Source organism: Pseudomyrmex gracilis, unplaced genomic scaffold (genome assembly GCF_002006095.1).
Source record: "Pseudomyrmex gracilis isolate BER0280 unplaced genomic scaffold, ASM200609v1 scaffold_72, whole genome shotgun sequence".
NCBI lineage: Eukaryota > Metazoa > Arthropoda > Insecta > Hymenoptera > Formicidae > Pseudomyrmex > Pseudomyrmex gracilis.
The window spans coordinates 637,561-661,963 of record NW_018020656.1 but is presented as its reverse complement, the minus strand read 5'-3'; the positions used below and the strand labels follow the sequence as shown (position 1 = coordinate 661,963).

At 44.4% G+C, this 24,403-nt stretch overlaps 1 protein-coding gene across 1 annotated transcript in view; it reads left to right on the top strand.

Moving 5' to 3' along the window:
* The window catches only part of LOC109854717 (toll-like receptor 3), a gene marked incomplete at its 5' end in the record, with an annotated part of 73,436 nt that overhangs the window by 19,352 nt on the left and 29,681 nt on the right, over nt 1–24,403 (top strand). Inside the window, one exon of the mRNA XM_020428125.1 lies at nt 564–602. Within this exon, the coding sequence (XP_020283714.1) occupies nt 564–602 (39 nt within the window). The remainder of the gene's footprint in view (nt 1–563; nt 603–24,403) is intronic.

Below are 24,403 nucleotides of genomic sequence, written 5' to 3'. Positions count from 1 at the left end.
TTTCACAGTTTATTGTACTGCATAATAAAGAACAATTGCGCCGGCATCATAATTGCGCTTCACTCATTCTCTCTCTCTCTCTCTCTCTTTCTCTCTCTCTCTCTCTCTCTCTCTCTCTCTCTTTCTCTCTCTCTCTCTCTGTCGATGTAATATCGATATGTCGGAATCCCAATGAGACTTTAGCGTCTCGACTGCGCGGTTAGAGGTATTTCCTGTCGACAAGAGAGGAACTTTAACTAGTTAAAGCCACTTTCAGTAAGGGTCGCATTGCCGTAACCTCTTTACTGGATTACGGCTCTTATGGAAAATTCCGAAGGAATTGGTCGGCGACGAACGGAAACTCGTTAAATTAATTTACCGCGACCGGTATCGTCTTGCCGCGGCGGCAATTATAAAATTACAGAGCTCGCAGCGAGAAATTGATTTATATGCGTATCCTGGTATCATTCAACTGATGTTTTGCCTGTGACTCTCTCTCTCTCTCTCTCTCTTTCTCTCTCTCTGATACAGCATTTTCGATAACGATTCGACATGTTAATTGCCGCAATTTCATTTGATTTCAGAGTAATCGACAGAGAAATGGGCAACGACAAACTCGTAAAGTAAGTTCTTTATGTTGTTTTTAATTTTTATTTAATTGACTCTTTTAATGGACAAAAACGGGAAGCAATTTTTATCAGAGAACTTCAAATGGTTTAAATATTTTTATTGAAAACGCGCGCACGCGCGCGCGCACACACATACACACACAAGGTGTGAAGAAACGACTACCAACCACTTCTCTCATGTTCCACACACATGTGTAAAAGTAAACACATTTTGTATCAATGCAAAATACATATCTTGTTAAACTGATTGATGATATATGCATTGTTTGCCGTTACTCGACTGTGTATCGTGATTGAACGGCAAACGTCGGCGCAGACAGTCGGCTAAAGTTCAAAGTAATTTCGGGAACACGCGGCAAAACGTTTAGCACAGATTCCTTAGCGTCCATTGACGATCCGGGGAAACACGTCCGCGGCATTGTTTGAGTTTCGATTTGAACGCGGTCCAATATGTACCGCACACGCGGTACATAGTCATCTGTATTAGCTTCTCATTTGCCCGGTACACGCGACGTTACCGACGATGCGGTAACGAGTGAGAGAGAGAGAGAGATAGAAACAGAGAGAGTGAGCAGCCAATTAAATTAACTAATAATACACGTCGTATAATCACCTTACATCGCGCATGCATCGTTCGATCAATTACCAATTATATAACAGAGAGAGTAAAAGAGAGAGAGAGAGAGAGAGAGAGCTGATAAATTAACAAGGCCGATTAAGTGTCGAGAATTTTATGGCGCAAAAAACCTTAATTAATTTTAATGAATGTCAAGGAAACAGTGTGTAATTACATTTATTTTATACGCCGAAGAAAAGCAACAATTTTCTTTTTCCCGACTCGCGCCGCGGATATACAATTCCCTTATTTCTCTCTACGCTATTTTTGATTTTATTACATGTGGGAAGGATTTTCAGATAGGACAACGAACAAACAATAAAACGCGCGCGCGTCAGAAGGTAAACAGTAACTCTCGGTAATGTCTATTGCGGTTTTTCGAATTACGCGTGTTGTTTCGAGAGAGAGAGAGAGAGGAATCGCGTTGTGTCGTTTGAGTTTCGGCTTGAACCGGAGCCAATCCCGAGGAGCCGGTGTTTTGCTCCTTCCAGAGAGTGAATCGCGTCGTAAGGACGATCGTTACGGCGATTCACGATAAAATCCTTATTCCACGGCGGCTTGCCGCCACCGTTACCTCGAGTCGAGAGAGGAGAAGCAAAACCGCTTTCTTAAATATTATTCGCCCTCGAGCGTTCTATTATTCCACGCGAGACGGGAGCTGGCCAGGTATTCCGATCCCACCACGCCGAGAGAATTTTCACCGGATACAAACGCGGTTTTGCGCCTTTCTCTCGCTATTTTTTTTTCTGTTTTGTTTATTTATTTATTTATTTTTTTATCCTTTGTTCCTCCTTTTTTTCTACGAGACGAATTTGTCTCTATCGATGCGAATCGAATCGGCAGAATTATGTTGTTGCGCCAGGATGAAACGAGGTATTTCGTTTCTCGCCTTCGACAGGCGTTCTAGTGTTTTATGTAAAGACCGAACAATTTTATTCCACGTCCTCGACTACACTTCTCTCTCTCTCTCTCTTCTTTCCATCTTTCTCTCCCATCCTCTCTCCTCGTCTCTTTCCCTCCTTCGGGGAACCTCCTCTTCCAACAGTACCATAAATTTCACCTTTGCTACCCCGCCAGTGCTTTGCACTGTTACTCGCCCATATATTCCGATATCCTAGAACTCAACCTTGTTCCCGCAACCCATTTCGAAGCACTCCCGCGGTTACTTTGGCTCGCCCACTTTATACGTGTATCGCGAATTCCGATATACGTATCGCGACCGCAGTGCTTCTATAGGCACATTCGGCAACTGTATCTTCGTGCGTCACGTAGAACGGATGGAGGTTTTTCAGTTTCATCATCATTTTTCAAGAGATTAAAAAAAAAAAAAAAAAAAAAAAAACACTCGCGCAGAGAGAGAAAACGTATTAATTTTATTTACTCAGTCGTATCGAAAAAAATGCACGCGCGAGAACAAAAGATCTATCTCTTCGCTAATATAATCGTGTTTTTATTACGCGATTATATATTTTATTTGAAGCTGGTGTCTCAATGCGCTTGTTATTTTTTAGAGTTAAAAATAAGTGCATGAAATAAACGTCACTCTCTAACGACAATTGATTACAAAACGGCGTAGAACAAAAGCTATCGCGCGCGGATTTTTTAATAGATCCCTTTTCTAAAAGCTCGTGTTTTCTCTTGTTTTGTTTTTTTTTTTTTTTTTTGTTTTTTGCGTGCACTTTGTGGAAAACGTCAACAACGATGTGTCGTCCTTCGCTTTTAATTTACTCGGCGAAGTCGATTCTCCTTTCTGAGAGAACGCGTCTCTTTCTCTCTCCCGAACCGATTTTCATTCTATTTGCTTGGTCGGCGTTTAAACGGCCGTGCGCGCTGCTAAACCACCGCAATACGGCGAACGCGTCGAGAGAGAGAGAGAGAGGGAGAGAGAGAGAGAGAGAGAGAGAGAGGGAGAAAGAGAGACACCGTATTTTTCTCTCGTCTTTGATTTTTCCGAGGAACTCTATTTTATTTGTACAGTTGCCGCCGCCGTATTCTGTACGAATCCTTTTTCCACCTCGCCGGACATTCCGATATCCCAGCGCTTAACCTTGTTTCTCAGACCCGTTTCGAAGCTTTCTCTTCTAGTTTCCCGGGTTACCTCTCTCTTTATCTCTCTCTTTTTTTTTTTTTTATTTAATATATTGTAAAATATCGCGGTCGTGCGCGCAATTTATGAAAATATCGGTCCGTGGCTTAAAAAAAACTTTAAATTAACGTTATATCGCGTTCTTGCGTCCAGAATATTTATATATGTATATTTTATGTATATATAAGATGTAGGATAGGTGAGTTTAGATAAGATACATTCTCCGCTTAATTTATTTTAGTCCGGTATTCGATATGACGACTCTCTCAAGCTTTTTCGCTCTAACGTATATCCGCCTTTTCAGCGAAGAGAATCCATTCAGCCCGACGATTTCCGTAATCCGTAATCCATTCGATTCTCGCTCTCGTCGGCGTGAAATTTTAATACCAAATCGATTCCGCCGTCGCGGCTTTATCGCCTGCCACGCGTTTCGGTATCGATTTCGAAACGTTGCGACAATTACGACTGACGTTTCGATATGCGATCGTGAAGAGCGGCCCGGATCGGATTCCTTGTTCCCCCGACGTCGTTGTTGTGCTTTCAACAACAACAACGAGAGAGAAAGAGGAGCGAGGGGAGAGAATTTCACCTGGCGCAACCCGCTATCTTCTCGAGCGCGCTCGACTTCAAGTTCCATCATCGTAACGGCTAGGATACATTTTCTTGCCTGGTAACCAACGAGCCCGCAAACCTCACGGGGAATCCGACGCAAGAAGAGGGAAAAAAAACGAAGAGAGAAAGAGAGAGAGAGAGAGAGAAAAAAAACACGAATGAAAGATCGACAGGGGGAGAAAAATAAATCTGCTTATTATTCCGCGACAAGCCCGATCAGAACGAGAATAATACAAGAGCGAGGGAATGATAGCGAAGCTGCGTGAACGATATATACTCTCTGTGAAATGATAAAAAGTAGAAGAGTAAAAAAAAAAAGCGAAAGAGATGTGATAAAAAGTGAAAAATGATACGTACCCTACATATGGGAAGCCTGCATATTTTATGTGCACGAATGTGCAAAAATATTTGTCTTATGTATGTAAGAAACGCATGTATATGAGAGAGAGAGAGAGAGAGAGAGATGCAAAACGTGTTTGTAATGTATATTTGAAACAATGACGAAGCAAAAGTCTCTCACACTTGAGAGGCGTCGCTGCTCGAAATACGCCGCATAATTTATTTTCCGTGAGGGAGCTCACGGAAGGAGGAGAAAAAAAGTATCCAGATGCAAGGCTTGAGGAGTAAAATAATAATCGCGATGAGATTCAACTTCTTCCGAAAGTGCGCTCTCTTAAACGTGCGCGCGCGCGCGCGCACGCTCTCTAATGGTATTTGAGTTATAAATTTCATCCCGCGTGTGTTTACGTGTGTTACTTTATGTGCCGTTCGCTATTTCGCCATGAGAATTCCCGATATCCTTAACCTTGTTCCCGCAACCCATTTCGCAGTTCTCTCGTTTATTCCAGTCCGGCTTTTCCGATACCGACACACCCGACATTGCACTTCTCCGAGAGAAATATATCCGACCTGACGTCCACGTCGACGCTCTTCTCGTACACACACACTTTCTCTCTCTCTCTTACTCTCTCTCTTACTCTCTTACTCTTTCTCTTGTTCCCTTTCTTCTTGTTAATCCGATAACGCACGTCTGTTCGGAAGAATTCGGCGCGAAAATCCAGGATTTCTGACGAATCCGCACGGAGAAATCCCGTCAAAACCTCGGATCGTTAGGTATGATGTAGGTGCATTCACCATCGAGTAATTGAAATTCGAGTCGCGTAAGTTCGATCATAATTTTATAAGAATAAAACACAAGAGAATTAAATCTAAAAAAAAATAAAAAAAAAAAAAAAAAAAAAAAAAACAAGAAAAAATCAGGAAAAATCAATTGTCGACAAAACATTTAAAGTAAATAAGAGTAAAATGCTGAAATTGGATCTCACGTCAGATTACCTGTTATGTGAACGTGCGTTAAATAAGTGCCACAAAATTGAAAAGCCCATATCGATTATTCGGCGCGCAGAGGGGGGGAGGAGGGTAAGAGGGTTATTGACACTTCTGCCAATAATATTTTCCCGTAAGCAAAATTAGTATGACTTGGACAAAATAACTGTGGAAGAGATTCCGCACCGTCGCGATTAAAGTAAACCGCCATCGCGGCACGAATATAATTAATCAATCATATTAAATCACACACGCGACGACTGACCGGTCTATTCACCGACGGTGAAATCTCGTCGAACTCCGGCGATATTCCGGCTCTTTTCGACGAGATGCGCCATCGTTCGAGCCATCAGAATCATCCGGCGTGTTTCTCGCTTCAATCAAATCTCGGGCAAACTTCAACCGAACGTTGAATTTCTCGACAGCACGGATGAACTGAACTTCACTCTTGCGGAAAAGTTGAAACAAGGGTGCTCTCCGGATTTTGTCGTGTACCGAACGATTTTTCTTCCTCGTATGTTTCCCTCCCCTACCCTACCGCCTGCCGTTCCCCGATCGCAGGATCTCGTTTCCGCTTGTGCCATAAATCCTATCTGGTTGCGAACACCCGTCCTGTTGCTTTTCCATGAAATCCTCTATGAACATATCCCCGCAGATATCCTCGAACTTAACCTTATTTCTACCCGCCTCTCGTTTATTTTGCTTTGACTTGCCCCGGACATGCCCAAATCCCCATGACATTCCGCTCCCCGGGGGGCAGCGCAACCTGTTTGTGAGTCTCTGGTGAACATACGCGCGCGGGTCGATCGTTGTTTTACGACCGGCAAAAATTATTGAAAAAACGATCGAGCGTTTCTTCCTTTCCTCTGCCGCATCTCTTCTCAGCAGAGAAGAATTTTGTGAGTAGACGAATTGTTTCGGCCGGCGAAAATAAACTTCACGTCAAATCTTCAGACGTAGACAAAATTGAACAAAAATGATTCAGCGACGTGGAAGTTTTTTGCGATCGAATCGTTGTTGGAAAATCGCCGAAGTCAACAACGCCGACCGTTGTCGCGTGTAAAGAAAAACCAGATGATCCAAAGTTCGAGCGGTCTCGAATTTCCGTTGTCCCCGTTGTCGCGGGTCACGCGGTCGAGCGCAAAACCGTTTTCGCATCGCGGAGTTCGCCGGCGTGTACGTCGTCGCCGCGGTGATACAAACTATTGGATTACAGCGAGCGACATTCCCGCGCGCGCGCGGAGAGACGTCAGCCCGGATACATCCTTGCATGTCGAAAAGAGAGCGCGTTAAGGAAGTTAGCGTGTGTTGCGTAAAAGCCGCCTCTCCGCAATGTGTTCCCGGCGTTTTGAAACACACACACACACACAGAGCCCGTCGGAGTGTAATCAACGACGATGCTTTTCCGCTTATCTCCGTGCGAGCCGCGACGCTGCGCGACTTCTTTGCGCGATCTCGGACAAAGGGTCAAAGAAAGACGGGGACGAGACGGAGAAGAAAAACACACACATAGAGAAAGAGAGAGAGAGAGAGAGAGAGAGAGAGTGCGAAACCGTCGGGGTGACTTTGCCGGGAGGGATTACTACGGTATTAGCGGCTAAGTGTTCTGTTAAAGAGAGGGATAAATTCGAGTTTTCTTTGTGTCACACGGAATGGAATTGTACACGGCTGCTGTGTGTGTGGTGGCTCGCGCGCAACGTGACTGGCGGCGATTTAAAATGCTTGAGATCGCGCAAAGACCGCGGATTTGTATTCGCGTGTCACATTTGCCTCCGTTAACGCGCGCGACCGTTATTTTCCAACTCTCTCGCTTAGGTAGAGCGTGGCTGTATTTAATAAAATACAATCCAGCTCGCTGACGATTATACGTTCAGCCGCGATTTGCGAGAAATAGCTCAGTAGTTTTCAGCTTCACATTTAACGTGGACAAATTTTTTTGAAAATCGTCGTGTCTTATTTATATCAAAGGAATGTTACGAGAACGCGGTCTTCTAAAATTGTTCGTGTGAGATTTTCTCTCGTTGCGGAAAGAGAAAATCTCGACGCGCAACCTTCTCTTTGGGTTGCGGCGCGTCGATACTTTCCGCGCGATGGAGATTCGCGCAAGAGACTTTTCGAATTTTATCTTTATGGAAAAAACAATCGCGACCATCGCAATGTGGACCGGGGTTCACATACCGTTTGATCAGCGCGAATCATCGATCGGAGGAAGAGAACGGGATGCGTAGTACGAGGTACCCGCGGTGTATACCTCATCTTTTTTAAATTGCGTAATCTCGTTTCCTGCTTCCTGCCGGCGATCTCGAAAACTTTCCTGCTTATCCCGGTCACGCCGCGCGTCGATGAGAGCTCCCTTTCCCAATGGGCGAGCGCGCGTTTCGCGCCGATATGTACATTGCAGCGGAAAAATCCGCGTTCGTTCGCGGATAATCCAATTTCGTGTTTTTTCGGAAGATCCGCGCGCGCGCGCGCGCGCGTTTTCTCCCCCTTTTCCTCCGATTGCGATCATAATCTCTCAATTTCTTCGCTCACAATTCCGCGCGGGTTTTTACAAAGCTTCGGTCTGAAAAAAAAAGAAAAGGAGAGACTGCAGCGGACGTGATGCAACAACGGTCAGAGAACGCGGCACACTCGGTCGAGGGTGTTGCGTCCGAGAAGAGAAAGAGAGCTCCAAGAGTCCCGTGCGCCACCCTTTTATATGTACACGCCAATCCCCCCTCCGGAATCTGGTGTGTATTCTAGACGTGCGCGCGCGCGCGCGCAGCAAGAAAGCTCGTTTCCCGTAACTCGCGCGTCGAATCTCGCTCGTTTATTCCGGTTCGACTTCGCTTCGCACAACGGAGCAGCGCCGCTCCGGGGAATTGCAGATCGCGGGACCCTCAAAGTCCGTCCGTCTCGCTCACGGTAACTCAATAATGCACTCCCGGTCCTCACAAAGGATCGCCGGCGAGCGCGGGCACGCAACATCGATCCGCTAATTAATTCTTTCGACCGAGGATGTCGTCGTCGTCGTCGTCGTCGAGTCGCCACTTACGAGTGAAGTTTTTTTTGTTAATTGTTCACATGCGCGAGACTTTTTCTTGCACTGACAATCGCAACAAGTCGATTTCGAATTCGATCTCCGAGTCGCGTAAATGTTTTGCAGACCATTTTTGAAATCAATCCCCGGATCATCTTCCGTTTTGCGAGAGAGAGTTTTGATAAATACGATACAGCGCAGTAAGAGCAATCGGAATCGCATAATTATGACAGCGAGGATAAAATACTGGAATATATACGTATATATATATATATATATATATATACTGATCAGCGATAAAACTAATACATCCTCTCTCTGTGAAAAGCGCGATGGTTGCGCATTTAACAGAGCGGCGTACAATTATGATGAAATAATGATCATTAATTCACTGGAAATATTGCAGCATCATATTTAATTCAATCTCACAATCACTCTGATTGATTTCTCCACATTGTGAAGAATATTTGTATACTTCAACCCGTAGTTTTACATCAATTCGATTGTACGTGTAATCTCTGTTCGATTTACTCAACCGAGTAATAATCCAATATTAGTTGCGTTAATAATGTTAATGAAGAAAAGTAATAACATTGTGCGCGACGCGCGCCCTGCCGAGATAAAAATGTTTGCGCGCCGCAAATGGAGTGTCGACTCTCACCGGCGGATTGTTTTTTTTTTCTTTTTAACTTTTCCGCCGAGAATTCGAGTATTTCGTACACCGAGATGTGATAAACAAAGTTTATTTATCGAGCGGATTCTCATTACTGTCGGCCACAGAGAGAAGCGAGCGAAAATAAAGAATACATCGGTTTCGGTAAATTTTTCACGCCGTTCGGGTTTCATTGATACGTGAGCATTTTATGAAGCGCCGAATCGACTTCGAAACCAGCCCCGAGTTCGCAGATCGAGCGGCGTAACGAAGGTTTTTAGAAACGAGAGATCCAATAACCGGTGCGCGCGGAGTTTTAGCCCCGGTGCGCGCTACGAGAGCGCGTAATTTGTGCGATTTACGAGCGTATCGAGCGTGGAAATCAAAATTGCGGCGCTCGCGGTACGAGGGAACGCCAACGCTCTCAAGAAGTTGATCGTAAGGAACTCACGTAAAGCATCATGTCGCGCGTGTGTTGTTCGAAAGTCACACGAGAAAGAAATTTTATTTCTCTTATTGGAATTTAACGCGCCTGGAGAACTTTAATTTGAACCTCAATAACGCACGTTTTCACAATGTAGTGTGTTTTCCTCGCTGTTTACGCTGCTTGTAAAGTTTATAAATTTTTCTCTTCCTTCTCTCTCTAGATTTAATGCAATTTAAAATTCAACCTTTACAACGCATTATTTTTATATAATTCATCCATCTATTCCCACTTTCTGTGCGAGATTTAGGGTTTGATTTAACTGCTCAAAACTACTTGACAATTAATCGAAGCTAAAACTTTGCGGGAGATATAAAAGCGTCAATAAAACTCGTGATTCCTAATGGACTTTTTGATTTAATGACCCCATCAATCCCGAACGAATCGGAAAGGGCAATGTTCGGTCGCGCCCAGTTCCGGTCTGGTTCCTACCGGAAGTAAGGACCGCTAAGCGCCGTTCTCCAAAAATTATGTGTCTAGGTATTGCGACTCCGGGCATTATGGCGGTTGAATGAATCGATTGTTGCGATAAATATGCGTTGTGAGCACACGTGACTCAGACGACGAGATATAAACGCATTAATTTTCTCGTTCGAAATCCGCGAAAATCATCAAATAGATATAAAAACAAAAACAAACAATTGTCAAAATTAGACGAATCAAATTAATTAAATTTCCGCGATATGCAATTTTCGCAACGATCTCTTTCGAGAGTGACACAAAAAGTTGTGTGTCTGTGTGAAACAAGGCAGAATTCGATTTTCTCGATTTTCGCGAGCCATTCGAGCATTTACCCCGAGCTGTCGTCGGCTCCGCCAATAAAACCGATAAGCGATCGCTCGCGGGGGTAAAAGTAAAACTCGTTTGTGAGTCACCGCTCGCGAATGACGATATATCTAATGCGCTGTAGCAGACGGTACTAACGCAATAATGAACGTAGCCGGAATTTCCTGGAGAGAGACCATTCGGACCCCCTCGTCCCCGCGCTCCCATACTTACTCGCATCGTAAATTTCGCCGCACTTTGTGCTGCGCTCTGCAATTTTACCGCGGATTCCAATATCCCGCGACTAAACCTCGTTTCTCGTAACCCCACGCCGAATCTCCCTCGTTTATTTCAGTTCAACTTACTGCAAACTCTCCCTTCTAAGTCCCCCGTACCCGGGAGCAAACCCCGGTAGCGCGCACACTCTGATGCTTTTCACCAAGGCAGCCCACCGTCTCTCCTCAGGGACGTCGTCCGCCCCTGGGCCCTTCAAAGACTACTTGCGGTAATTTAGTCGCGTCTTCGGGATCACAAAGGCCCCGCCCGGTAGAAAATATTTAAATTCTAATTCGTCCCTCTTATACACGCGCGCGCTCTCTCTTGCGACGAGCACGCCCTCGCTTTAACGTGTAATAAAGCCGCGCCTAGTAACCCACGGGAAATACATTTACATGGGGAAAGAAGAAAGAGAAGGGTCAACGAGACCTACTTCCGTGCAGAGAGGCGGGGTCTCTCCTCGCTATTTCGCAAATGCTAAACGCAGCTTTGTCTCGCGTCGCATCCACGGCCGCGGACGAGACTATTTGTTATTTTTATGCGCTTTCTTAACTGTAAGTCTTTATTACTCTAGAGAAAATGCATTAACTCGCTCCCTTATTTTTGCACTTTTTTTTAATATATTATTTTCAGAGAACGGTCAGATGATTTTAAAAAAAAGAAAAAAATAGTTAAACATTTTCTCTTAGTCTCTCTCTCTCTCTCTCTCTCTCTCTCTCTTTCTCTCTCTCTTTCTCTATTTAAATATTTGTTTTATTTATTTTGCATATGTATTTTGTTCTACGTAAATATATTGCGTATAATATTTATGCTGTCTTTTATCGCCGTTAAACTTTTATGGGAGGAAACATAATAATTCAAGCACGAACAATCTACCAAATACATATACTTTCTAGCTACGGATAAAGCGGCGCGGTTTAAATATCTCACATCTCTAAATTACGCATGAACGCCCGTTTTATTTCCTTCTTCCTTTTTTTTTCTTTTGCTTTTCGCGCAACGTTACGGCGGTAGGGGAAGAGAGCAGCATTGCGTATATATTTATTCGAGTCTACGTTTCACCCGGGAGCTTTCGTGCGGGAGAAACATAATTCGGCGATGTTATCCGCCGTGTTTCCTAGCCGGAGGAAACGGAGCGCGCGCGCTCTCCGCGCTCTTGTTTAGCAGACGAGGGAATTGTTTCTTCTCTCCGTTCCGATCCGACTAATCCAAACGCATTAGTCGCGCAACGGCTACTTAGGTTCTTCCCTCGGTTGCGTTCTCCTCGAGAAGATATCTCCTCGGGGGAATTTCCGTTCTCCGGACCTTCAGACGAGAAAGTCCGCAATCCGATTTGTTCCTCGCAGCCAGGTTTGCGCGCGAGACAAGGATGGCGACGAAGATGTGGCTCGTCGCATAATGCACGATTGGTTGAAATTATCGCGGGTATCATCATATTATTTGTTTTAACGCGTTTTCCCCCTTCCCCTTCTCGTACTTTATTCGCGTTACAAAGAGCTTATAAGCCCAGACGGGCCATCCCTTCTGGTGAAGAGCCATCCGGACTTGACTGTCAAGGGATAAATCGAGCCTAAGCATTCCGTTAGCCGTCCACCTAGTCTTCCTTCCACGCTAGCTTCCACCACAACGCGATACATTTGTCTTTATCTTCGGTCGTTATCTCGACTGCGAAGCGTATCATCCGCAAACTGTTCCCACGTGAGTAAGTAGCTCGTTATGTGCACAAGCTACCGTGCGGCGTTGTCATCTTTTCGTCTTTTTGCGGAAGAAATACGGGAGATTCTCAAACAATTGCGCGAGTTTCGTACGTCCGAATCTTCGTCAAAAAACAACGAGAGATATTTTTTAACAATCTTTGTTGCGAAATTGCGCGTGAAGATCAATGTGTGTTTTTTTTGTTTTTTTTTTTTTTTTCAAAAGTCGCGCGCATCATTTCTCATTGAATCATGCAATTAAAATTAATTATTGTTAGAAATGTTATTGTTAGATGCGAAGACGTGGCGCGTGCTCCCGGACGAGATTAAACAACCCACGTCGACCGAAACAAGTTCGAAATACAACTCCAATTACATGATGTAAAGCGCGCGTAGCCTCAAGGGTCAGTAAGTAATCAGTACACACGATTACGAATTTACGAAAGATTACTCTCGCAGGAACTGTCGGCCGTTGTTAGTGTATACATTTGAAAGTACTTTTATTATGCGCGCGCGCACAAACGAACAGCGAGGAAACACGGAATTGCATCATTTATATGTTTGCGGTATTTAATAACATCACACGCACACACACTCGATCCCCTTCAGTTTTGCGTGATTCTCATCGTCGTCGTCGGCGCGAACAGAAACCGGAACTCTCGTAATGCACATCTCTGAGAAATAAATACGACGCGGATATGAATGCGCATTGACGCGTGACGTGCTCGTTATTTTATCGCGACGTTTCTCGAGCACACACATTCACACACACACGCTCGGCAAAAGAGAGTCTTCTAACAAGAGTCCGGAGAGTTCGCCTATCCAATTTCCACCCGCGATTTGAAATAGCACGTCCCTGCGTGAATATAAGTCGGGAATACGGGCGGGTAGCTGCGCTCTCTCTAACTCGGACGAAATATAAGAATTCTCGTTACGCATTCCGTCCCGTGACACATTTTTCAGTATCGCGGAATCAAACCTTTATTCTTCTCAACTCACGTTTCTCTCGTTTATTTCAACTTATGCCGCTACCGCAGTCACTTGTCTCTCTCTCTCTCTCTCTCTCTCTCTCTATTTCCTCTACCTTTGTTTCTTTCACCGCAGCTGTTTCGCTGGATACTTGGCGTACTTGCTCTTTGCACGCTCAAACATCACCGGAGTTGCCTCTCTACTTACTTTAACCGACGAACCAGCGCGCGAGTTGTCCGGAGCGCAGTATCTTCGGCTCTTCTTGAAGCTCGAGAAAACTACGCTAGATTACTGCGGCGATGTGGTGTGTTTTTTTTTCTCCCCTCGAAACGGAGACTTTCGACTGTGGAATAAAAACTGTGGGATAAAAAATCATCGGTGTGGTGCCGAGTTCGCGGCATCGCGGTAATATATTGTACATATACGTCATTAGATAAACCGCGAGCATATCCGCTCGCTGATGTCACATAGGTGTTGGTGGATATCTTTAGCGCAACGGGGGTTATGACTCAGAATCGTATTTCAGCGGAAGAAGAGAGCGCTAAGTTTACTCGATATTAATAGCCGAGTTGAAACACGCGCGAAATTAGCGCGTGAAAACTCACGAACGTTATCGGGAAGAAAGGGAAGAAGAGTGACGCGCAACCAGATAATTTCTTTTCGCGTCTCTCTCTTCGCACAGTCAAGAGGTGTGCGATTAATTAGCTCCGGTCTTGATCGATCCGGCGGCGCGTCTGACAGCGAGAAGAAGACGAAGCGAACCCGAAAGAGTTTTCACCGAGAATTTCACCCTCGTGCGCGTTTCCCGAGCCACTCTCCCCCCCCCCCCCCTCTGTCCGCCCGCGTTCGCCCCGGGAATGTATACGCCCGCTCAGTCCTTCAGATCCCGGCCTGCGGTAGTCACTTCTCTCGTTCCGCACCCGCCGCGGCTGGCTCGAAGTCTGCCGTTGACGGAGCGCAGATACTCTAGCGCGCGTCTGGCTCTATCTCTTCCCCCTGACCCTCCCCCTCGAACTCTGCTCGCGCGAGCGGCAACCAGAAGCCGGGAGAGATATTCCCTCTTCGGATGTTGCCTTGCTTTTCTCTCTTTCTACCCGTTTCCCGTGGCAACAAACCGCTCTCCGTCACTCCCCCTCAGCGTTGCCAACTTTTCTCAAAACACTACACTTCGTGAAATCGCACGGAGAGAATTATAGTTCGGAGTTCGAACGGTGGAGAGGCACGATGATGACAGTAAGGAGCAACTGGTGAAAAGTCCTCCCCGAGCTAATCATATTCGAGTAATAAAAGAAATAAAAAAAACGAGTTGAAGGATATTTTAGCTGAGGAGAAAAAAATTATTTCAATTTCTTTGTGTGTGTATATATGTATATAAAATACATAAGTATATAAGTCCTCATAATATAATTTTTCACAGATCCGTGACAGCTCCGAAGTGTGGTTTAGGGGAGTGACTTTTCGAGAAATAGGTAACCGGTATTCAAGAAGTGATAAATTCTCGTGGCGCAGAGAGACGACGGAGGGAATTACAAACCCGATGTCAAGTACTATAATTCACGCGAGAGATTGCACAGCGCGTCATGACAAAATGATAGCGCAAATGCTATAATTATAGCGCCGGTTGGCAACGCCGCCCCGCCCATTCGCCCGACGTGCACGTGTCTGGCGTGGTGTGCGCCCGATCGTTATTGCGGAAGTAACCACCGTCGTCGTCGTCGTCGTCGTCGCCGTCGCCGTCGCCGCTGCGATGGGTCCGAGGAGAAAAAGCGCGCGGGGCGGAAGTTGCGAAAAAAAGCTGCGAAGTGCAGTCGACACTCTCGACGCTCTCTCTCTCGCGAATGTCGCTAGCACGTCGTCGTCATGTGAGGAGGGTTGCAAAAGTCGTAGGGAAAAGGGAAGCTGCTCCTGGGGGAGGATGGGAGAGCAGAGCTTTCTCTCGTGGCAGCTTGACTTCTCAAGAGAGAGACCAGAAAAAGGTTCAATTAAAGAACACGTGGCAAAACTAGAATTTTGTCGAATAGTTTGTTGTTAACGCCAGAAAGTAAATTTTGAAATTCGAAACTCGGTCCTTAACCTCTCGGGAGTGGAGAGAGTTTGCCTGCTCTGAGGAATGTACGCGAGAGGGTTTTGTTGTTGCGTACTTTTCTCTCGCTTGCATTTATTATAAACTGCAGTGTTGATTTTACCGACGTTTAAATCTCATAAAACTCGGAAAAACAAGATGCGTATCGCGATCTTTCGCGATATTTTGTATATTTGGATATTTTTACGTGAAAAAACTGTAGATGTCAACGAGAATTGAAAAAAAAAAAATAAAATAAAATAAATAACAAATGTTTTTCCAATATTTAATGATTAACAACGTCTCCCCTGAGTGTTAAATTGACGGGAGTGCAATTTCTCTGGGGGTCAAACTGTTCTCGTCCACACGAGATGCAGGCATCGCGTTTTTAAATATAACATTAGACGACCCATTATTTTATCACGCGTTCAATGGCGAGAAAATAAAATATTAGCGTTTTCGTTTTCACAGACTGCATACAATTCAATATGAATGCCTGTCTGTAATCCGCACGTGTTGAGTCGATTATGTGTCACGTCAGGTGATTAAATTGAGAGAGCGATTATGAAATACTAATTGCGGATTGCAAGTAAATTGTTAAACAATAGCGTGCAACAATAGCGCCCGAATATTATTATTACTATTATTATCCGACCGATTATTTCAACACACGCGCCGATATTGAAAAGTTTTTCACTTTAATACGTCTCTATCAATTTCAAATCGCACGCGCGCAAAAAAAAAAAAAAAAAGAGGGTGAGAGAGACGACCAGAAAGCCGGGGAGGGTTATAAAGCGTCGTTATCTCCGGCGCGGCGCGTTAATTGAAAGATGAAAGGTAAGTGATCTATGAACCATTAAATTGTCCGATTCGGCATTTTAACTGAGTCACATTGAGGAACATGACGAACGAGCGTTCGATGTCACGGCCAATAGGATTAATTCACGGCAGTAGTTTTTGCGCGATCCGTACGACGCGACATTGATGTCACCAAGGAATTGATGTGTGTGTTCTTCGAAACAAAAACAAAAAAACAAAAAAAAAAAACAAAAAATCGAGAGACAAATTTCGTACAAATCGAGTTACACGCGTAACTCGGCTTTTGTAATCGTGTTTCGCGTCCGCGGTTGTAAAATAATTAAGTGGCGTATTTATGATGTTAAAACCCTCGTTCCGGCCCGATAATATTCGGTCAATACCGCGTATAGTACCATAGCATTTCGGCGGTCGCTTTATCGGGTTTCTCAATTAACCGATCTAATTGTTTTCGACTATCCGAATCGCGCGGATCGTCTCGTCGTTGGACATCTCTCGAGGAATTGCCGCCGGAACAATTCAAAGAGAGAGAGGGGAGCGGCGGCGCGCGCTATGAATATAGAGTAAATAGTTCCGTACAGTTATTATTGCGCGCGTTATTAGTACATGCGACCGCGGGGGTATTGAAACGGCGCGCGTAGATATTTGTAAGTGGGGGAGTTACATAGTGATCGCGCGCGCGGTCGAAATCGTCCGATTAATTCCGATTCGATGCCTGAACCCCCCGGACACACATTTTCATCGTTGATTACGACTCGTTCCCCTTAATACGATAGTTGGAACAATTACGCGACGGACGCGCGCGCGCGCGCGCGTGCGGAAGTTAATTCGGAGATTAAAAAATCGCTGATTCTCGGGCGCGATTTAATCCAACCAAAAAGCTCCGATTTTGCTCCGTTCAAAGCGTTTAAATGTGTAAAAAGCGATTATTCATTATCCGCTGCTATATCGATTAATAATTCCTCGCGCGCTTTTCGCATTTTGAAGATCGCTGAGTTAAACTCCGGATGAAATTTTCACGCCGTCTTCTTTTTCCCGGAAAGGCAAGTTTCTCATTTTCAGTATCTTATCGACTTGGCGGCCCGGGCACGTACGCGTAAACAACGATTACCATAAGCCTTCGCGATTTTTTCCCCGGTTAAAAAGAAAATACACCTTCTCTCTCTGTCTTTCTCGCGGAAGTTTCACTTGGTCTTCTTCTCTTCTGGCGTTTCCCGCCGGCAGCGTAAAAACTTTGCGAAACAAAACGTGATCGACGAGAAAGAGAGAGAGAGAGGCCGTCTCGGAAATTTCGATCGACGGCACGGTGCGCGCTTAAGCGGACAAAGCGCTTTTTTTTTTTTTTCAGAAAATAAGCCGCGAGTTTTTCTCGCTCGGTAGGTAGGTCGGAAGTTTAAGTGGTCGTGCGCGAAAGTAGCGGAGAGAGAGAGAGAGAGAAAGAGAGATGAAAAAAAGTCTGAGAATGAGAGAAAGGGATGTAGGCACGGCGCCGAGAATAGGTTTTGACTTTCTATATTTGCGGAGAGAGAGAGAGAAAGAGAGAGAGAGAGAGAGAGAGAGAGAGAGAGAGAGAGAGAGAGAGACCTCGGCACGGGGGTTCGCGCGTGGAAACCTTTCATTAATTTCACAAAGGCCGCCACTTGACCCCCTAACCGTCGCACAGTGCGAGTCTTAAGTTTCTTTTTTTCGAGCGCGCCACGGCTGAGGAATCGGATAAAGCGCAATCGCGAAAACGGCAACGAGCGGCTTATGCTCGACTCATTAAACGCGAATTCGAACGAAACGTGGAAACTCGAAATTCCCGCTACACATTCTTACACACACATTCGCACGGGGGTTCGAATGTATGTGCGGCTTTGCGCACATTGAACAAATAAAACTCGGAATCAGGCGGTCGCATTAACACTAAATGTGTATAGACAGAAGTGCCGCGTTTTCACCGCACATTTACCACCGAATGTAACCTCGTTTTTAAGTCTGTTCTTAACGCATTAAGGCAAAGAGCTTTCTCACTTTCCACGAGTTCTAATTGTTTCTCTTTGTACAACCGAGAGGACAAACGGTAATTATAAGACAAACAATAATTAGGATTATCTAGAAATTGTGCATGTATGTATCTTTTTTTTTCTTTTTTACAAGAGAAATTTATGAGAAAGGCAAAATAGAGAGAAAGAGAGAGAGAGAGCTCGTTTCACGCGCAGATCAGAATTGAAAATCGACATATTTAACCCGACCGGATTGCACGCGCTTTAATTTCCACCGGAAAACGACAAAGATCCCCTTTATTTACACGTGCTTACGCTATCAGTTTCTATTCGCGGCACGATTTCACGGCGCGGTCCCGTCTAACCGAATTCAACCAAATTCTCAATCGAAAGTCAATAATTGCACAGTCGGATTTGAACTTGTGTAATTCGACTGTGATCGGAGAACATCGCTTAATCTCGACCGGGTACACAGCCCGGGCCCGCTTTTGTACAACATTTTCGCTTTATCTTCGCGCCGCCACACGTCGAGGAATCTACAGAACCCCGTAGCTCTTCTCATCGCGCGCCGCCATTAATGCAAATATTGTTTCAGCGCTCGCGTTAGTTAACCGCTCGCGCTCTTGTCTATTCGACACGTTCTCTCCTCTTGCTATTTCATTTATTTTTCCACCGGTTTATCTATCCTCCACGCTCGATTATTAACATTTCGCTCGGGTTGATTTGCCACTACGCCGCGAAAAATTTTCCATGCCGATCGATTAAATCGATTCGGGATCGCGGTGGTCGATTTTTCACGTTTAAATCTCGCGACGAAAAAGAAAAGGTCTTTTTTCGCTCTCGCTAAAAAAGGAGAAAGAAAATTGAGTCGTTGATCATGAATAATAACATTTTGAAATTGGAATATGAAAAATTTACAGAACTCGTCTCTTGTATGAAATACATTTCTGATATGTCACAGACAATTTTGCTCACGTAAAATGGAGCGTGAATTTTTCCCGGCTGTTTAATAGGGAAAAAGAATGACGCGAAAGATCGATACAAACGTCGTCGACGTGTAATTTGAGACTCATAAGTTATTCCAAATGTTGTACGAATTGGAGCTAATTATCATTAATTTCATTCAAGAATTCCGCATTACCAAAATTCGAAATTGATTAATAAGAGTCAATTTATCAAATTGCGCAGAACTGATTTAGTTAGTAAAAATATGTTACTTAAGAATTGAGACAAAAATAAAAACAGACTTGTATTATACTTATTGAAGATTCATTTAATTGTGCAACGCAACATGAAAAAACTCGCGAAGTAATCGGCAAAGTTTGCTTTTTTAATTGGTCGTTGGCAGATCTCCCGTTTGGCAAATGGTGTTATTTCGTCGCCGTTCATAAAGATGTCTCTTCCGCGAATATTACGGCAAATGAAAGGAACAGATTACAAGACTCGTTACTTTCCGCGATCTCGATAAATTTCCAAAGACTCTTTCGGTAAAGACTCTCTTTCTTAAAACGAGGGTTTTGAAAGTTCTCGCGCGAGCTCTCCTCGCGATCTATATATAATTCATTCGTCCGCGATATTCGTCGACGCGTTAAATAATCGACAAGTTCCGTCTGCCCGGGAAAAAAAAAAAAAAAAAAAAAGAATTTTCTCCTCGTAATCGGTTTAATACAGCGCGTTTGAGACCATCGGACTGTTCCGAAACTAATGGCGGATTTCTCTCTTTCTCTCTCTTTCTCTTTTTCTCTCTCTCTCTCGCGCGCGCAAGCAAGCGATTAATGTAGCGCAAAGTGCGCGTTGGAAAGTGAGGCTCGAAACAATCGTATCATAAAACTGGTTTTATCAACGCGTTTGCTCGCCGCCTCTCGGCGTAACCTACATTTTTATCGTCGCTTTTTGTTCGCTCGCGTATTTGTTTACATTAAAGAAAAGTGTTGCTTTTCGATAAAAAAAAAAAAAAAAAAAAAAAAAAAAAAAAAAAAAAATAAAGAAAGAAGACACTCTCAGAGGAGAAGGTCTCCAATGTTTCAAGTAAATCAAAGCGTTGAAAAACAACGGTAAGTGCGTGGAAGAAGTAGGTTATAGGATGTGAGATTGAGACTTATACCGAGTGCCTCTTCTAACTTCGGGCTAGAAATTGTTAGAGCTTTTAAGGCGGAAGAAACCAGAGAGAGAGAGAGAGAAGGAGAGAGAGTAAAATAGAGCATTAAATTTATTAAAGAACCTCTACCTGTGTACGAAGCTATCGTATCTACTTCGCTTTTTTACGTGTGTTTACTTGGTATCATTCTCGATCTTTGTTACCGCCAAAAAGTTTCGCGCGAGCATTTCGCGGCGTGTCGTGGTTTTCGCGTCGTATTATTCATCAATCTATATCGAAGAAACATGGCGTAGCTTTTTTCCGCATAGCTTAATTCGCGGAAAACCGCAACGGTTAAAATTGTGTACGATTTATGTATCCATGTCGATACACGTTCGTTTCTCGTGTTTCCGCGGTTTATTTGCCAAGGAACAATAAACAACGGACGTAATAATAAATAAAAACAAAAAAATAAAAAACAATAAACAAAAAGAAACTCGAGAGCGAGTGGATGCGCAAATATAGGCCGTGTTTGCATGGGCGATAATCGCGGGAAAACCGCGGATTCGCAGCGACTACTTCGAGATACGATACGTATCGTAACTCTCGGACTTGGCGCCGATAAAAGGAGCGCGAAATCGATCGGCTCTCGTCTGTCGACTACGTCGTCTTTCTCTCGTCGTCGACGACCTCCTCACCCTCCGGAAAAACCGGTTGTGAAACGCAAACTCGCTCGCGTATAAATATCTATAAACATCGTGTATTTGTCATCACACAAAGAGAGACAGAGAAAGGGGGTGCGCGTATACCTGTCTCTTCCCGGTTGAGGTGCGCGCGGCTTCGTTGCCGCGGATAAATTCAGAGAACGCGTAAACTCTCGGAGAGAGGAGAGAGAGTTTCCGGAATAATATTCCCGTAACGGTGATGTTGCAATCTTCGGGAAATAATATTTATCGTTGCCGCGGTTGCTGAACTTGGTTGGAGTATTTTTGCGCTGCGCGCGAGGAATGAACGAAGTTGTGTGGGTAACGTTGCGTTCTGACGAAGAAACACGATCACGCGCGTGCTTCGTCTCGTGTGTGTTGCACATATTTCCCGTTGTGATCTTTACGTAAATATTTTACACCGTACAACCGGACACGATTATTTAACGTTCGCGATATTTTATCATCACGCGCCGGCACATCGGCACAGCGTAAAAAAAAAACAAAAAACTCTCCTCTTTGAGAAAACGCATTTCTTTCGTTCTTAAGTGGATCCAATTAGAACTCGTCGATGCGAGCGTATCGCGCGATTGCGCAGACATTTACAATTAATTCGCCACTTTACGCGTACGCGTTCTTACCGCGATATCTCGCGACTACAATCAATTGCGCGAACACAAAGTGTGTGCAGTCGCGTGTATAAAAGGTAGGATATACGCACACACGCGCATACGCGCAATGAGGAAGAACACAGACGGTGTTACATAAGCGCGGACTTATTTATGCAGCGATCGAATGCGCGTTTTATATTTCGACGGGCGGTGTATAATGCAGATTTATTCTGTAAGCCGGCGAGTACGCGACGCTTCGCTGATCGAGAAACGGTTTTTCCCATTTCGCGAAACGGACAGTTCGGAAAAGCCGGATGTGAGACGCGAAAGCTCCGATACCGACGCGCTATGCCGACTATATATACATATGTATACATATATACCGTTAATCTCGGGAAAGGTTTCCCCGTGTCCATCCGTCCGGAATAAGACTGTGCTCAATTGACCGTAATTAGTTGTATCCTCTCGAGATCCTCTCGCTTCGATCGGCGTTCGCAACTTGACTTTTCGCTTTGCATGTCGGAGCTGCTAATTCAAAAGTTAAGCAAAATGTCCCAATATACCGGGACATTTTTGTTAAAGAAATAATTGCAACGAAATATTTACGTGTGTAAAAAAACAATTAGAAATTAATAATTAGAAATAGGTCGTGAAAAATACTCGAAACTAATCGTTGTGTGATTAATATTTGCAATAATTTTATTTACTTAATAAATATCCGGAGTACTGCGATACTCGGGACATTTATCTTGCATTGTGTAATACACAAGTGGGAAACAAACGCCTGCGATTTTACGCAGACAGAGAGAGAGAGAGAGAGAGAGAGAGAGAGAGAGAGAGAGAGAGAGAGAGAAAGAGAGTTATGAGAGATCTTTAATTCATTTGCAGCGCTGTAATTTACGTGTCGCAAGGTGAACGTTTTAAACGCGCTTGTTGACCAGCGTTATTACAATTTAATCGGGAAAATTATCTTTCTCGATCTTGTTCTCGCCCCTTATCCTTTGCGAAGGATTGCGCGTGTAATATATCGGACGTACATATGCGAATTAAATCGTTAGATAATTCGAAGGATATCTCGAGCAATCGTTTGCTCGAGTGATTTTATTTTTATTTTTTTTTTTATTTAAAATAGAATCACTTAGAAACATCCTTGGCACTTTGCAATATTGTTTTTCAATGTATTTGAGTAACGTTGTTTATACGTTGTACAAGGGCTTTTAACTTATTACTGGAACTATGCAGCTGCATATTGCGTTTCTTATTCAATTTTTTGATTAAACAAAGAACGGACGCGAGAGGTCGATTGCATTAGCGTCAACAAAATCGGTATAATTTATGTTATACCGGAAGGGTTAATTCAGGTGTCAACAAGCTCGCAATTTTCCCCGCGAAGTCTCGTTATAGAAAAACCATTCTCTCCTGTCCGTTCCGGCCGCGCTTAAAGCCGCCAACTAATTGATTATGGTAATCAGTTAATTATTATTAATAAGGATCCATCGGGGGGATTGCGCGTCAGAGTCCGTCGATGGGCGACGTCCGCGCCTCTTAATCCGCCGCGAAAATTTATGAAGCCCCGAGCCCGATCCGGTGTGGTCTTCTCTTCTCGTAAATTATGGAACGCGGCATCCGATCGAGTGACATACGCCACGCCGTGGCGCGGAATTAATTACTTAAAACCGATATCGTCGCGCGGTGGAACTCGCGTCGTTCGTTTTTCGAACGCTGCGCTCGAATTTCTCGTATTTATTCTCTCCCACGTGTGTGCAAAAAAGTTTCACGTAACTCTCCGCCGAAATTACTACGCGAAAAAAAAAAAAAAATTTTCGCCTCTTCGTGAATGTAACACGTTTTTGATACCGAAACTACGCGGAATATTACAAGGAACGCGGCAATTTCTCTCGAGAAACGCGCCAATAAGTGTGAATCGGACCTTAATGGGGGTGTGCGTTCTCCACGATCGAGAGTGTAAGACGTGTAATTAAGCGTGATTAGCCGTCGCGGCTGTTTGAAATCTCTGTCTCTCTCTCTCTCTCTCTCTCCTTCTCTGTCTCCCTCTCTCTCCCTCTCTCACACAGTCTCTCACTTTCTCGTCGTCGTCGTCGTCCGTCTACCGTTTGTAATCCGATTTTCCGCCTCGTATAACGCGCGCACGACGGGACATCGACGCTTCGAATTTTGCGCGTCGCGGCGCGGGCTCAGAAGCAGCCCGGGTATAAAAGCCCGCGATCTAACTTTCGACGCTGCCAACGACAGCGTTTATTCGTGCGTTTATTCGGTCGAGTAATAATACGACCGCCGCGCGGAGTTTGCCCCGTGAATTACGTTGTCTAAAAATGCATTATCGCCGAACTGCGAAAAGCGAGTACCGGCTGCGAGTTCGTTCACAAACGCACAACTCGGGAGAGCGGGCAGCGTTCGACACGTATGTACAAAACGAAAGAAATATACGCACGAATAAACTAAAGCACATTCAATTGCGCAAATTATTATCGTTAATGTGTTGATGATGTTTGAAACGTAAGACAATCGCGAAAAATGTTGTCGCTTTTTCAAGTATAAACTAGCACAACACAGGCGCGCGTTATTTTTATTTTTTATTTTAAACGTATTGCGTCAGTGAACACAAAATAATTACAGGGAGGAGAGAAAAAACAACACGTGAATAAAGTCACGTGACTGCACTTTAATCACGTGTTTTTAAAAACGTGACTAAAGGAAGGTCACGTGACAGGGAAGAGAGAACAAACTACACGCTTTTTTTCGTAGGATTAGCCCGCATTTCATTTTCTCTCTCTCTCTTTATGTATGCTCGTTAACGCTCTAATTCGAGGACGATGTTCCGATATACTATATTTCGACAATGATTGCGTCTTTTTCACGTCTAATTCCCATTACTTTGTTTTTATCGCTCGTCCACTCGACAACGTTATGATTCCCAGGTATCATTTCGCACGTGTTACGCGGCCGCGAAGTGCAACGCAATTTTACGACGAGATACACAGATAAACCTTGCAGCCAGTCCGCGAAGTGTACCCCCTCTC